Source organism: Panicum virgatum, chromosome 5N (assembly GCF_016808335.1).
Source record: "Panicum virgatum strain AP13 chromosome 5N, P.virgatum_v5, whole genome shotgun sequence".
NCBI classification, from domain to species: Eukaryota; Viridiplantae; Streptophyta; class Magnoliopsida; order Poales; family Poaceae; genus Panicum; species Panicum virgatum.
The window spans coordinates 2,380,266-2,395,083 of record NC_053149.1 but is presented as its reverse complement, the minus strand read 5'-3'; the positions used below and the strand labels follow the sequence as shown (position 1 = coordinate 2,395,083).

The following is a 14,818-nucleotide window of genomic DNA, read 5'->3' as shown; positions in this document are numbered from 1 at the left end:
ATGGACTTGTATGAATAGTATTTATTTGTTTTGGCAAATAAACTTGTATGGAAATTTCAAATTAAGTTGTTGTGTATGGACATTTGAAAAAAAAAATGCGAGCACTTTAGGCATTGTTGTGGCTGCTGCTGTTGGCGCCATCTTCTTGGCAGCCTAACCACCTATTTAGTAAGCCAACTGACCATTAAATGCTATCTGTAGCCATATTTACCCCTAATCCAAACACCTTTATGGGGTAAAACTGTTGGGGGGAAATGGTTGGAATAAAACATTTGCCTTGGGGCAAATTTACCCCTCCACATCCAAACACGGCCATGAGTTCCTGGCTTCCAGCCAAAGGAAAACGGCCAGTTTCCCATTTGGAAAGCGTGATCCCGTTTTTTGTACACTAGCAGCAGCAAAGGAAAAGGGTCACGACTTGTGTCATCACTGCTCTGCTCTGCTGCTACGAGTAAGGAAGGGTCGGTCCACTAGTATACATCATCCCCTCCTGGCCTCCTCCTCCCCTTCTTGATGTGCTAAATTTTACATCTTAAGGCAGAGACGTCCAGGATGTCGTCATGGACTCCCCATCCCCAGGTCATCCATTCACAGTTTCACACGCGCGCGCACACTCCCGAGGTGAAGCCAGGCCGAATGGCCCGTAATCTCAATTTCTCACAAGATTCATCTCAGTGCAAAGTTTCATCACACTGTTACCAAAAATAGCATAGTAGCTTGATAATGAAATGAAACCATCTCACTCAACGCACCGTTTTAGTGCACAATTTCATATATAAACTATCATATTTAATTGATGATTGGCATTGATGATCAAATGTGCCATATTACCAACAGAAATTGTTGAATGTGTGTAGATGAAACTCAAATCTTCTCAATGGAGTTTCATTGTAGTTTCATAATTCCTGGTAACTGTGTACACTAAGTTTTATCATCATAAAACTATTTTCTTCTCTTTCTTTTTAAATTGCATGCTATATCACCATTTTTGCCTATATAACAAATCATTTAATGAGAATGAAATTCACATGACACTTGCATTGCATTTAGAATGGCCTAAGGCCTAAACAATGACACAATGCGGGGGGCCTACTAGAAAGTTGTTTATGCTCTCATGGGCCTCCACTCACTGGCACAATTTCTGTGTTTGCTTCTTTAAAATGACCCGTGGGCGGCTGATATGAGTTCTTACCTGTAGTGTGTGGCCGATAGATCCGTGAGTACATATTTATTAATGGAAAAAGTCCAAATTACTACCCTGTGTTTTTGTGAAAGTCCAGATAACCCCCTAAGGAATTGTTTAGTTTATTTTACTACAGTGGCTTTCTAAACCGGTGCACTTAACACCTTTTGGCACTAAACTAATCTGGTTTTGGTGACGTGGAGGTGGTTTTGCAAATCATCAAGCCACATAAGCTGGATGACATGGCCAAAAGTTTGCTAGCGCACATAACCCCCACCTTTTTCTCCTCCCTGTGATCGCTACTCTTCTGCCTCACGGGGACATCGCGACTCCCTGGCGGCGGACTCCCGCGGCGATCACGGCACAGTAGAGGCGAGCGGCGGCGACGAAGTTCCTGAGGTGCGTCCTGCTACCTGCCCGGCCCATGCTGCTGTCCCTCCCCCATTCTGCTTTGCTCACGGACTCTTCATCCTCCACTTTGCCCCGCGACGGATCAGTCTAGGTACAGTGGCGATCGGCGGTGATCGGCATCGATCGCGGCACAGCAGAGTCTGTGTTGCACATCATTAGGGCCAATCCATCATGGAGGCTTCTCAATATCAAGGAGACTGTGTTGCACGAGATGGGTGCAGAGGTTTCTTTGTCCAAGATTAAGAGAGCAAAGTCTATTGTCATGAGAAGGATATATGAGTCATGCAAAGGAGAGTATGCCAAGATCTTTCAGTATCTAGCAGAGATACTTAGGAAAAACCCAGGTAGCACAGTTGCAGTGTGTTTGAATCCTGAGTATGATTTCCCTATGTTTCAGAGAATATATGTTTGCTTTGATGCTTGCAAGAAAGGTTTTATTGCTGGTTGCAGAAAAGTTATTGGAGTGGATGGGTGCTTCTTCAAGGGAGCTTGCAATGGTGAACTCATATGTGCTATTGGAAGGGATGCAAATAATCAGATATATCTAGTAGCTTGGGCAGTGGTGGAGAAGGAGACTGAAAACTCTTGGTCTTGGTTTTTTGGTCTTTTACAGAAGGATCTGAACATCCCCATTGGTGGAAAGGGCTGGGTTATAATATCTAATCAACAAATAGTTTGCTCAATGCAGTTGTTGAATATTTTCCAAAATGTGAACATAGGATGTGCACAAGGCACATTTATACAAATTGGAGGAAGACATACATGAAGACTGATTACCAAAAGCCCTTTTGGATGTGTGCCAAAGCTTCTAATTTAGATCTATGATCATTGCATGCTGCCAATGGAAGGAATTGGCCAGTGGCCGACTGACCCTAGGCAACCTCAGCCTCCAGCATATGTGAAGATGCCCGGGAGGCCAAGAAAGGAGAGGAGGAGGGAACCAGATGAGTCCAAGAAGGCAACTAAAGTCTCTAGGGCAGTCAGTGTAGTGACATGCAGTAAGTGTAAAAAAACATGCCACAACACTAGAACATGTGGCCCCAAATCAAAGGCAAAGAAAAGAATTATGGAGAAAGGTAAAGAGACAAGTAATTTCATTGTCTGGGTTCAATTCATGTATGCTTTTATTGTGCACTCATCTTGTTTTGATTGGTTATAGGTACTTGAGAGCAGCAGGCCCCTTAAGAAGCCAAGAAAAAATGGAGGCACTTAATGTAGCACTCAGTCATCTGAATTATCTCAAGTGCAATCCCAGACAGCCTCAACACCAATGAAGATGAAGGCACAAGTTGCTGCCAAGACAAGACTAGTGAAGAGGAAAGCTTCAACCACAAAGTGATATGTCAATTAGCTTGGTTATTATGTCACTGTGTTAGGGGTCTTCCAGTTATGTTAAACTTTTCTTTGCTCAATTATTTAGTACTTTGACTTTTATCTAAATGGGTGTTTTGTTATATTCATCTAAATGTCAGATATGCCAATACAAGGTTGTGTTCCTCTGTCAGCTTCCAAACATAGTTTTTGCAATGCATTTCCATTTTCTAATTCCATAACTTAACTCATTACATCTAGTGCCAATTACAGAGCATGAAAAAATATTTTGGTGTATGATTTCAGTACATCAAGTGCCGATTACATCAGTGACAATTTCAGAGCATGATAAAACATTCTGCTATGTGATTTCAGTACATCAAGTGCCGATTACATCAAGTGACAATTACAGAGCATGATAAACCATTCTACTATATGATTTCAGTACATCAAGTGCTAATTACATCAAGCTGCTATTACAGAGCATTATTGTTGGTCAAGCTTATGATTTGACCAAAGGCACTGCTATGGAAATATATAGTGCTCTTGTATTTGAAATTTGCTCTGATCCTAATTCACAAGTACCAGTAGCTGACAGCAGCCTCTTTCGTTGATGGTTTGCATCATGCCATCATCTAATCAGTCCAATTGACCTTGATAATGTAGTTTGCTGTAAGGTTTCTTCCTTCTGGAGCTTGATCATGTACTCCAAGAAGTCCGGCGCCGCCGAGCAAGTCCGGCAGCAACGGTGGCGGCCTGCGCGTGGAGGTGGCGGAGCGTGGCTCGGAACTCCCAGTCCCGCGTGCACGGCGTCTGATTCAGGCCCCCATCAGCACGAGCAACCACCCATCAGAGTCTGTCTGAAACTCTGAACAACAACTCAACAAGTCAGTAGCCGACTAGGCAAGCTGAGCCAAGAAGGCCAGGTGTCCTCCTCAAACCAGAACAGGGCAAACCCGGAAATCACAGTCCCGGAGCACGCGCACGGTGTCGAGCCCTGAGGGGCTGACCATATCCCGGACGCGGACCCGGCGGAGGAGGCACCAGGTGGGGCCGACGGGGTTCCAGACGATGTTGTGGCCGCCGCCGTAGGAGATGGAGCGCGTGGCATCGGGGACGTCGCGGCCGGAGAAGAGCAGGTCCTGGTCGCGGAGCACCTCCTTGCGAGGGCGGGGGAGGTGACGACGACGCCGAGCTTAGAGCCGAGGCAGATGGAGAAGCTGAGGCCGCCGCCGCGCCGCATGGCCGCCGCGGATCCCCTTGAGATTAGGGGGTTCGGTAGAGCGGCGGCACGGGTAGGTAGCAGGAGGGGGTACGCACCTCAGGAAATTCATCGCCGCCGATCACCTCCGTTGTGCCGTGGTCGCCGCCGGAGTTGGCACTTGGATCGATCCATCCGCCGCCAGGGAGTCGCGAGGCAGAGGAGCGGTCACAGGTCGGAAAAAGGAGGGGGGGTTATGTGCGCTAGTAGTTTTCTGGCCACGTCATCCTGCTTATGTGGCTTGACTATTTGCAAAACCACCTCCACCTCACCAAAACCAGATTAGTTTAGTACCAAAAGGTGTTAAGTACACCGGTTTAGAAAACTACTGTAGTAAAGTAAACTAAACAATTCCTTAGGGGGTTTTCTGGACTTTCGCAAAATCTTGAAATTTGTTATTTTTATATCTCACAAACGAAGTCGAGTTTGGACAAGATATTTTACAAGATTGTATATCATCTACATGTGTGATTTTTTGGGTGAATTTAGACGACTTTTTTATTGTGGTTTGCACGGATTTTCACGAAATTGTGGTTTTCACCAAATATGTTACCTTTGAAGCAGTAAAGTGTCGTGTCGTCAAAGAAAGGATAAACAAGTAGCAATTCGGTGCCAGCTGTGGGCGCTCAGACGATGAGATTCCGGAGGCGGCGACTTAGGCCCCGTTTAGTTGCGCGATGTAAAAATTTTGAAAAGGCATCTTTCTACATTTGAAGTACTAAATATAGACTAATTACAAAAATAATTACAGAATTCGTCTGTAAATCGCGAGACGAATCTAATGAGCCTAATTAATCCATCATTAGAGGTTATTTACTGTAGCATTACTGTAGCAATTTAGCATCTAATTACAGCCTAATTAGGTTCATTAGATTCGTCTCGCTATTTACAGACAGCAGTCGCAATGCGTTTTTTATTTCGTCTAGATTTAAGTCTCCATGCAGGTGCCGGAAATTTTTTTTGGAATTTTGGTTTTTGCATCTAAACACGGGCTTAACCTTCACTTTGTCAATGACAGGTGGGGGTCGGGCCCATCCGTCAGGGACGAAGTCGAGACTCGATCTTCACCCGAGCATCTCCGTTTCTCCCCCCTGATGATCTCCGTTTCTCCCCCCGGTCGTCCCTTCCCTTCCCGGCGGCGGGGCGACGGCGGGGCCATTCGCTACGTCCTCGCCGGACCTTTTGCCTGCGACGAGCGCGCACCAGGTATGTCCGCTCGCCCCTTCTCTTCCCTTCCCTTCCTGCTGCCTGTGCGAAACGGAGCACCGCAAACCCTAACGATAGCTATTTGTATTAGGATCTGACCCAGCGTGCATCCATGTCATATGCTGGGTCCGCCCCTCGTTTCAATGGCGCCCGCTCCCGCTCCAGCCTGGATGCTGAGGACGGGGGCGCCGGCGGCGGTGCCAAGAACCAGAGTAGCATGGTAGTGGTGAAAACCGGGGCCGTCGGCACGAACGGTGGCCCTCTGGTGGCGGCTCCTGACCTTGCGGAAGATCAGGGTGGTGACACCATTGAATGCTCGAGCTCGTTTTGGGACACTAGCTCCGGATCCGATGGTGAGGCCGACGGGGGTGATCTAGAGGTCAATTCTGTCATTTCAGCCCGTGCCAATGGTGCTTGGTCCTCAAAGCTGGCAAGGTGAGTCTTCTCTTCAGTTCCTCGTTTGTTCTGAATGATACTGATCTGATGATTCTTCCGCCCTGGTTCATGGTATAACGGGCATGTGTAAGATTATGCTAGGCAGTTAGGCACTGTATGTTTCAGTCTTTAATTTTCACGCTCCCGCGCTCCTGATGATAAAACTGAAGGCTGTAGTGGGTGTTCCGACTTTCGACTGGTGTACTACTATGTTGTAACTATTGCACCTTCCTTTCTGCGGAGGCAAACAATAAAAGCAGGATCAGTGTACCTAAAACGGAAAGAAAGATTCAGTAACATAGTGTGGTGTCCTGTGTGCTTAGTAATTAGTGGTTTGTTGTCAAAATTTCCTTTTACAGGGTACATTTCGTTCATCATTTGTATATGAAATATTATAACTTAGAGGGTGATGATACCACCTGATAGATTAATACTTGGGGTATGATTTCTACGCAGTTCTTCTAAGCATAATTGAAGCAGGTGGGTCAATGGCAACAGGCAAAAATATGTGTATTCTATCCTAAGAAACGCCATGCCACTTATGCCAAGTATTCCTACCACGATCAGAAAAAAACAATTACCGGATACTCATATTGTCTGCATAGCTATTTAAAAAGATAATTGAGCATATGGTAGCTTCTTTAAAAGCACTGTAAAATTGTAGTGTTCTTTATTCCACTAGGCTAGGACTTTGATTTCAACAACCAGATCGATTAATTCCATGATAATCAGCACAGGTTCATGGGAAAGACTGACACATAAAGCACCAATATCCTATTATCCTTCTGTTTAGAGAGAAAATGCTTCAGTTAGTGTCACCATTTTTCCTTTTTCTTTTTTTGAGGGGGGGGGAGTTCACCTAGATAATTTACTAAATAAATACGCTAAGCGTGACAGTTCGAATACATAAGAAGTTCTAGACTGGGATTCAAACCCATGAATAGATACAGCGTACTGATTGGATCTACATTGATGATGTTTATCTTTAATGCTGTGGACCATTATAGATTCCTTTTTTGTGCATGTCAGGAAACACCGTACGTCATGTTTCATGCTTACTGCTTTCTTTGAGATTATGCTTGTGTTTGGTGCATGCTTTAAAACTTGGGGTACCCTTAAAACTTTGTGTTGGCATGAACATGGAAACCGATAATTGAGCTACTCTTATGAGTGCTTCAAAGTTTCAGCTTAGCTGTCCTTTCATGTTGTAGCTACAATAATTGCAGCAAGCAGCTACTTATTATATTCTTATAATATTTCATTATAATGTAAAATTTTGTTATTCTGATATGATGCCTCTTTTTTTGGGGGAAATTTTCTGATATGGGATTGTCCTTCAGAAGGAAAAAGGTGACATCTGAGTGGAGGAATTTTGTTCGTCCAGTTCTGTGGAGATGCCAGTGGTTAGAGTTGCGTATGAAGGTGCTGTCATCTCAAGTATCAAAGTATGACAGGGAGCTTGCTCTAATCATGAAAGAAAAGGAACTACGACAGGCATTAAGCAAGGCAAATGGTTCTATGTCAGAACCATTGCAGATTCACAAAGGCCATGGGAACAGTATCATGAAAAGGAGAAAGAGGAAGAGACATGAACAAAATGTGGATGCATCCTTGTACATCAACAAGCACAAGATATTGTCATACTACCATGGTCCGACATCCAATTATCCCTACCCTTTCGTAGGAATAGGACATCAATTTATTTATGACCATGTTGATTTTGCACCTGGTTTAGTTGTTAATGATAAGAATCTTTCAATATTTCGCAGATAAAAAAATAAGGGAGCTGAAACTTGTGGTCTCTTAATTGATGATGATTGTGGCGATATACGTATGTATGAATGTGCCTATCTGGTCAAACTTTTCAGTGAAGTTAAAATGGAAAATATGGTATGATGCAAAGTTACATTAGTCCAAGTTAGCTTCAGACCTGGTTGTGAGAATTTGTTAGGAATATTTTCCTTTTTAGAAAATTGAAAAAATATCCGGCCTCTGTGACTGCACACAGCCAAATTCTTACAATGATTTCAGCTCAAAGAAGGAATATGTTTGTGTTTTAGTAAAGGCATATGTTTGTGTTTTAATCGAAGGTAAATGATTATGCCACTTGGGGTTTAGTTAGATTGGCCATGCAGAAAATGCAATTAATCTATATTCTCTGCCTTAGTAATGTTCATGCAAGTGTTAACAATGTGTTGTATTTGGTTCATTCTGAATGCAGATGATGGCAGTATCCGAGGTGGACTTGACACTGTTACATTGCTCGATTCCGAGAATTATGATATCATTTTTGAGCAACTCAATTTAAAGGACGCTCTCATGACAATTGATGGGACTCCAGTCTAGAGTTAATCTGCTGCAAGATCTTCTCAGCAAGGCTCATTCTGGAGGAGAAAGCTTGGCACTTTCTGAGGACAATTCTCATGTCAGGGTGCCTCGGAAGAGGCAACATACTCAAAAGGGCTCATTCTCTTTTACCAAGTGTCAATATACTAAACCACAGAAAAGGAAGAATCTAAACACTTTGCTGAAGGATGATGATGGACCAGCTCTTGCAGGCAGACCTGCTTTGCTTGACAGGGAAATTGATGCTCATATAAAAGATGCAAATAGGAATACTGAAGAAAGAAGTGGAGACTCGAGGGAGAAAGCAGTCACAGTGGACCTACTCTTGTTTACTGACAATTATTACATACCAAATGGTCTTTACAAAGAAGTATGTATTTGGTCCTTTGCTTATTCTTAGTCCTCTTTTAATTCTTTAGTGCCTGTTTGGATTTGGGTTGATCCTCTTAGAGTTACTGCTTTCAAATTGGATTTAAATCATCTTATATGCACATAGTAGATTTGGAGTGTGTAAAGTTCCCATTCAACTTTATATGCCGTATTGAATGTTCTATTATCTAAACTATTTTACTGATTTTGAACCATTTCCAGGAAAAAAAATGGTGTTTGCTTCTTGTGCAATATATGTCACTGGCATTTAGTTGATTGTACTACTGTTTATTTTTCACAGAACATTGACGATATCCTCATAGACAATCAAGCAGCCAATGAAGCCATTCAGCAGTTTGGTATGGCCAACCATCTGCCTTCTGGAACTTTGTCCAAAGGCCAGAACATTTCTGGTCTTGCAGAAATTAATAACATTTGTGCTCCAGCGGCTCCAGTGGTGGAGCCTGTCTCCCGTCAGAGCAAACAGGGGCTGAAACCTACGAAGAGGAGGAAGAAAGGCTCTGTTTTTACCAAGAAGCAGAGGAAAGAGGCCTCCAAAACACCTGCAGCAGAGGAGAAAGAGGGCACGCCCTCAGATGCAAATAAGAAGACTGGGGGCACACCCTCTGCTGCGGCAATGGAGAAAACTGAGAGCACACCATCTGGTGTAACAGGGTGGGGAACCATGATCGCTCGCTCGGCTGGGGAGAAGCGCAAAACTGGAAATGAACCTGAAGACACGAAGAAGTGTGAATCTGGGAGCAAATCTGCAGCATCGAAGGAGGAGGAAACTGAGAAGCCATCCTCAGCAGCAATGAAGCAGAAAACTGAAAACCCATCCTCAGCAGCAAATAAGCGGAAAACCAAAAACCTTTCCTCAGTTACAAAGGAGGAGACTGAAAACTCACCCTTGGCAACAAAGGAGACTGAAAGCGCCCCCTTGAATCTGAAGATTGAGAAGGCTGTGCTGGTGGCTGTAAATAGCAGGAGGAGCCAAAGGGTCCGAAAGCCCAATTTTTTGCTGGATGAGCAGAGACCTCTTAGGGTCTGTGATTAGTAGGTATATCCTGTCGTCTGGTCACCAAAGTTGGTGGCCATATCAACATGGATCGCCATGTAACTTTGTACATATCAGCTTTTGTCTAGTAAACAAATCTCACCCAAAATTGTTGGTTGATTTTTCTTAATTCTTCTTTTCTGGGTACCAAACTAACATTGTCATGTTGCGTCACCTAGATCCAAAATGAAAAAAAAACAGTGAAATCATGCCATGTAATGCAACTTGGTTTGCTGATCTCTTTGCCTTCACTGCATGATTTCTCCAGGCTCTGATCTTTTCAATATCGTTTGTGCACCGCAGCTGTGGCTGGTGACTGGTGAGTGTTGACTCGTGAGGAACACTAAATGGTACTCCATCAAGGAACACAACACACAATGACCCTTGGCCATGTCAGCTCTGAGGGGTGCACCATTGCTCAGGATCAGAGATTGACCGTTTCTCGGTGTTGCAACTGCAATTGCAGTCATGCAGGACACCATGAATTAGTCCCCGGCTGTAGCAGGCTGCTAACCTAGTCTGCTACACAGATTGATGAAGGATGGAGGAGCTAGTTCACACCAGGCTGCCATGGTCCATCCCGTGATGATGGATGAAGCTGTACTCTTGCAGTTATATGGTAATGTGCATGGTCCATACTGCCAATACATGCGAGGATGCGATTGTCACCTGTTTGTTAATGTTTGAAACGCCAAGTGGTCTCGTTGCCGCATTTCCTTTCACTCAAGCGACTGAATTTTTTTTATGTTTATACAATCAAGGAGATTTGAACCACCTGGTATTTAACGGATCGTACCAAAACTAACAATTTCTCCCCCCCCCCCCCAGCCTTCGGAAATGCAGTACTAAAAAATAGAGACAAAAAGTCTTTTATTAGATTTTGCTGTTTATGTGGTGGCATCGTTAATACATATGCATATTATTAATGCACAAGCACAAAAACCATCTCCAGAAGGAAAAGCCGCACAAGCGTTGCCATACAGAATAGAGCCTGACTTCGGACACATCATTTGAAACCAGCAAGCATCACTAATCTAATCATGCACTAAGGTGTCTTCATGCTCCAAAAGCTTGCATGGGGTCTTTGGGGTCAATGTCATGGTAGAGGGGGAGGTCAGATGGGAGGCTCTCGCTGAAACCGATGCTTGCTAGCGTCTTCACCACCTCGTCAAACAGGATCTTGTTCCCAGTTGGGGTGAAGTGAAGACCATCACTGCATTGTGTTGTAGAAATATTATCCCATGCTTGCACATGGAGAATATATACAGATTGTAATAGTTATTATACAAGAAATTCATTATGCATTTAGAACCAAAGCTTTTATTAAAAAAAAATCCCAGCACTCATTACAGAACACCAGAGCCTGAAAGCCTGAAAACTGACAGTAGAGATCAAAGTGTACTAATGTACTGGCCCATTTCAAAAGAAAAAGTGAAGCAGACTGTGAAAGCTTATCTCTTCAAATTTCTGAACAGTGTATTCTATTAGCAAAAGCTGCTGGTCTTAGGTCTTAGCAACAGTCAACAAAACAATCAAATGTACGCATAAGTTCTTCCCCCCTTATAGCAAATGGAAATACCCACTGCACATTGTTAATGATGGCGAAAAAATGTAAGACTGTTCAAACTAAACACCCTAAAAAATGTACGTTCTGTCTGTCTGAAGGTACTTGAAAAATCTCCTATCCATCATTTTTTCAGTGTCTTGGATGTACACGACCAAAATACGATATCCTCATTTAATTTCAGATTTTGCTGATTAATAAGCTACCATTGAACTCATAGCTTTTACGTTCAACTAAACCATTTTATCTGGTTTGCTATTCCATAACATGTAAAGTAGGAAGCTGAAAACACAAAAGAAGGGGAGAAAATACTGAGTAACTACTGTTTATTTAGCCTATCTGGTTCCTGCATTGCTCACAGGGGTAATTGAATTGATGCTTTACCTTAATGCAGATGTTTGCCAATCTGGAAATTCCTGCATCTTTGTCCAGATGTCTATAACTGGATGACCCAATTCTTTGGCAACAGCCATGCATGCCTGTGCATAAGAGCCAGCAGCCTCGTTGGTTCTTTCAGCTTGTCGTGAAGGATCATCAACTCCATAAATGTCTCTGCATTAAGGGGACAGGACATATCAGTGTGGCTGGCTTGAAATCTACTTTACTAAACGGTGCATTTTGCATTCAATGCTTGAAGAACTCATTAGATCAGGCCACACAATCAGATAGCAGGACATGCCTAGAAAGACAAGGGACACAATCCAACACTCTAGGATGCACATGCTTTAAATGGAATATATATGGTCAACATTCACTGAATCCTATCACATAAACTCTTGGACAAATGTATGTAGGTCCAAAATAAGCATGCCCTGTCCTCATTAAATATACAGGAACTTTGGCGACCTTTTTTAGTACTTCAGTGAGCAAAGCTGGAAGTCTGGTCTGATGTAACTCAGCAGTTCTCATTTTTTCTCCCCCCAAGTCACTCATCAAAATTAGCATGTACAAAATATAGTGTAGAGAAGACATCATCGGTGTGATGAGTTATCTATGGTTGCCTGATACTCCTGGCAAAGCCAGGCGCACTAGCTACAGAACACATATCAACAAAATGGTTCTTTACTGATGCTTCCAGCTTTGTCGATCGGTGTAAGTGTGATGAGTAGCCGTATCAATAATTCAATATGGTTCAAAATGCTTAGCACGTTTTCGACTTACTGTAAATAGCAGCCTGGAAAGATGTGATTCACATTTCATAACACACAAACAGCAGATAGTGGAATGCAGTATCATACTACTTGCATGCCATGACTGCTTGCAGGAATAGCATATATGCATCAGAGCAAAAGGAAAGCAATGGGGATCAAGAGTATACGAAAGGCAAACCAATGATTTGATTTCTCTATGGTTGACCACTAGATTCCCTTCTGAGGGCTAAATATCAGTAGAGTGACGAGTGATAGACCGGTGGATTTATTCCATCCATTTGTAGTATCTTCAAAAGTGGATTTATTTATTTATTTACCGGATTCTCGCTGGCTCATAAATCGGTGGCGGAGTGATGAGTATGATAGCAGTGGAGGGCCATCGCTCCTGCGATCGAAGAACCAAGCAACGGACACGTGAGCCAAGAATCCAACATATCCGAATCCGAGAGTCACATGGCGAAGCAAGCCCATACAGCAACTGAAACTGATTGCAACCTTGAAGTAGCCGCAGATGGCGCGGAGGTTGGTCTGGTACTCGTCGAGCGGCACGTTCTGGTGCGCCTGCACCTGGTCGGGCAGCGAGGCGTCGTTGGCGCCGAAGAAGACGGTGACGGCCGCCGGGTCCGCCGCGCCCTCCATGGCCCGCGGCAGCACCTTGAGCGCCCACCGCGTGTTGTACCCGCTGAGGCCGCGCAGCACCACGTCCGCCTGGACCAAAGGGCGGGACGGTCAGTTCACGGCGGGCCACCGGAGCCGGCGCCGGCAGCGAGGAACGCGCGCGTACCTGGCGGGCGAAGAGGTCGGTGAGCGCGGCCCCCCATCCGCCGGACTGGAAGGACTGCTCGGTGATGGAGTCGCCGAAAAGCACCAGCCGCGGCCGCATGGCGGATCGCTCGGGTCGGGGATTCCGCCGCGCGGGCTCACTCGCTGGGCTACTGGTGCGACGGCTTCCGTCCGAGATCCGAGAGCACGAGCGCGGACTGGCAGTGGCACTGGCGGCTACCTCGTCATCTGGGGCGTGGGTTAGGTGGGCGTGTGATCTGGATGAGACGGAATCTTCTTGGGTGAGTTTGTGAGGCCGTTTTTTTTAAGCAAATGGCAAGAGTCTCAATTAAGAAGGAATAGAAGTTTTAATTAAAAAAAGGTTAGTCAAACCACTCTGGATGACTAATCCACCCAAGTGCCGTGGCACAGCACAACACACCACTACATTGAGTCATCGTTGCCGAGTTGGATAATCCAACAGCTCCGACTTCCTAGACGACCACCACCACCACCGGACAAACTGGCAAAAGACCGAGGCCACGTAGGTCATCTTTGCCGAGCTTAAACGCGGTGCGCAGAGCAGCTCCGACTTCCTACCGCGAACCAAAGCCCCGCCCCTGGTGACCGCCCAAACACACTTGCAGCAACTCCCAGGGACGAAGAACAACCCGCCCGTGTAATCGTTGCCCAGCTATATCCCCTGACGCAGCAGCTCCGACTTCACGTCGCAGGAATAGGCCCCGCCCGCCAGATAGCCGCCGAGAGGTGAAGGGCGACCACCAAAGACAATAAACGTCGAGGCCATAACGACTTCCAGGTACGACGCCTTCAGAAAGGGCATGGCGCAGAAAGCGTCACCGTCGCATGTCCAAGAGGACTTGAACAGGATTTTCACCCCTGGAGGAAAAATGCTAGAGGGGAGGAAACACGACGCCCCCAACGGGAAACGGCGCCCACGGGCGTCGCCGTCGTCGAGACTTTCGCCCAAAGGTACCTCCCCCTCCCGCCCAAAGCGCTAGGCCCCGAAGACCCAAATGTCATCCACCATTGTCGTCGAAGTTGCGCCGCCCCAAGACTGCGCCTCCAGAGGGGTGTCGACGCGCCAGCTGCGCATGGCAGCCGCACAGCTACGTCGGCAGCCACCCCCTCCGAAGGAGCAGCACGTGGCACCAAAGACACTACACCACCGCAGCCAACCACCACCCGAACGCCACCCGGACGCCATCCTGACGACGCAGCTCGCCGACGCCAACCCCAAGGTGCTGCGAGCAGGTAAGACTTGCTCACCGGAGCCCTGGCGAAGCTAGCCACGCCGCCATGGTGCCACTGACTGCCGCGCCTAGTCGTCGCCGGCCAGCACCTCCACGGCGCAGCCGGCCAGACCAGGCTGGCCACCTCCGGCCACGTCGCCTTGGCGCCGCCGGCACACCCACCGCGTCGGCCCCCCACGCTTCGCGCAGCAGAGCAGACGAAGGAGCCTGGCCGCACCTCCTCCTGGAGTCAGCCGACGCCGTCGCGGACCGCGCCTCCCCCACAAATCCACCACCGCGGCCGCCAGATCCGGCCATGGAGGCCCCGGATCCGGCCTCGCCGGAGCCGCCAGCGCCGTCACCGCCCGCCCGGCGGTGAGCCCCCCAGCACCCCTTGCGCCCGCGCCCGCCAGGTGAATGGGAGGAGAAGGGCTGCCCCGCCGCCGCCCTCCTCGTGGGCCACGCAGACTTTCGGCAGCAGGCTCCTGCGGCGTCGCGGCGAGGGGGCG

General features: G+C 46.5%; 2 protein-coding genes and 1 long non-coding RNA gene across 11 annotated transcripts; 1 reads left to right on the top strand and 2 right to left on the bottom strand.

Moving 5' to 3' along the window:
• Positions 1–3,182: 3,182 nt before the first annotated feature.
• Positions 3,183–4,449, bottom strand: LOC120675739. The gene is made up of 2 exons (XR_005675468.1): positions 3,862–4,449; positions 3,183–3,773 (listed from the first exon to the last, which is right to left on the bottom strand). It is a non-coding gene; the product is annotated as an uncharacterized LOC120675739 (long non-coding RNA).
• A 742-nt stretch (positions 4,450–5,191) lies between these two features.
• On the top strand, positions 5,192–9,816 carry LOC120672274. Of its 9 annotated transcripts, none has more exons than XM_039952590.1 (6): positions 5,192–5,372; positions 5,464–5,807; positions 7,148–7,458; positions 7,577–7,697; positions 8,029–8,523; positions 8,824–9,816. In XM_039952590.1, the coding sequence occupies exons 5-6, from the start codon at positions 8,137–8,139 to the stop codon at positions 9,577–9,579; spliced, it is 1,143 nt and encodes a 380-aa protein (XP_039808524.1). In that variant the 5' UTR covers positions 5,192–5,372; positions 5,464–5,807; positions 7,148–7,458; positions 7,577–7,697; positions 8,029–8,136; the 3' UTR covers positions 9,580–9,816. The 9 variants fall into 9 exon arrangements, 8 of the variants coding, with proteins under 8 accessions (XP_039808524.1, XP_039808531.1, XP_039808526.1 ...); XM_039952597.1 differs by having other exon boundaries at positions 8,745–9,816; XM_039952595.1 differs by having other exon boundaries at positions 5,197–5,372; positions 7,577–8,523; positions 8,824–8,881; positions 8,969–9,816.
• A 609-nt stretch (positions 9,817–10,425) lies between these two features.
• On the bottom strand, positions 10,426–13,361 carry LOC120672273 (GDSL esterase/lipase At5g45920-like). Its single transcript, XM_039952589.1, has 5 exons — positions 13,079–13,361; positions 12,790–13,002; positions 12,612–12,679; positions 11,528–11,695; positions 10,426–10,792 (listed from the first exon to the last, which is right to left on the bottom strand). Exons 1-5 carry the CDS (start codon positions 13,175–13,177, stop codon positions 10,636–10,638), a joined length of 705 nt encoding a protein of 234 aa, XP_039808523.1. The 5' UTR covers positions 13,178–13,361; the 3' UTR covers positions 10,426–10,635.
• Between the last annotated feature and the right edge of the window lie 1,457 nt (positions 13,362–14,818).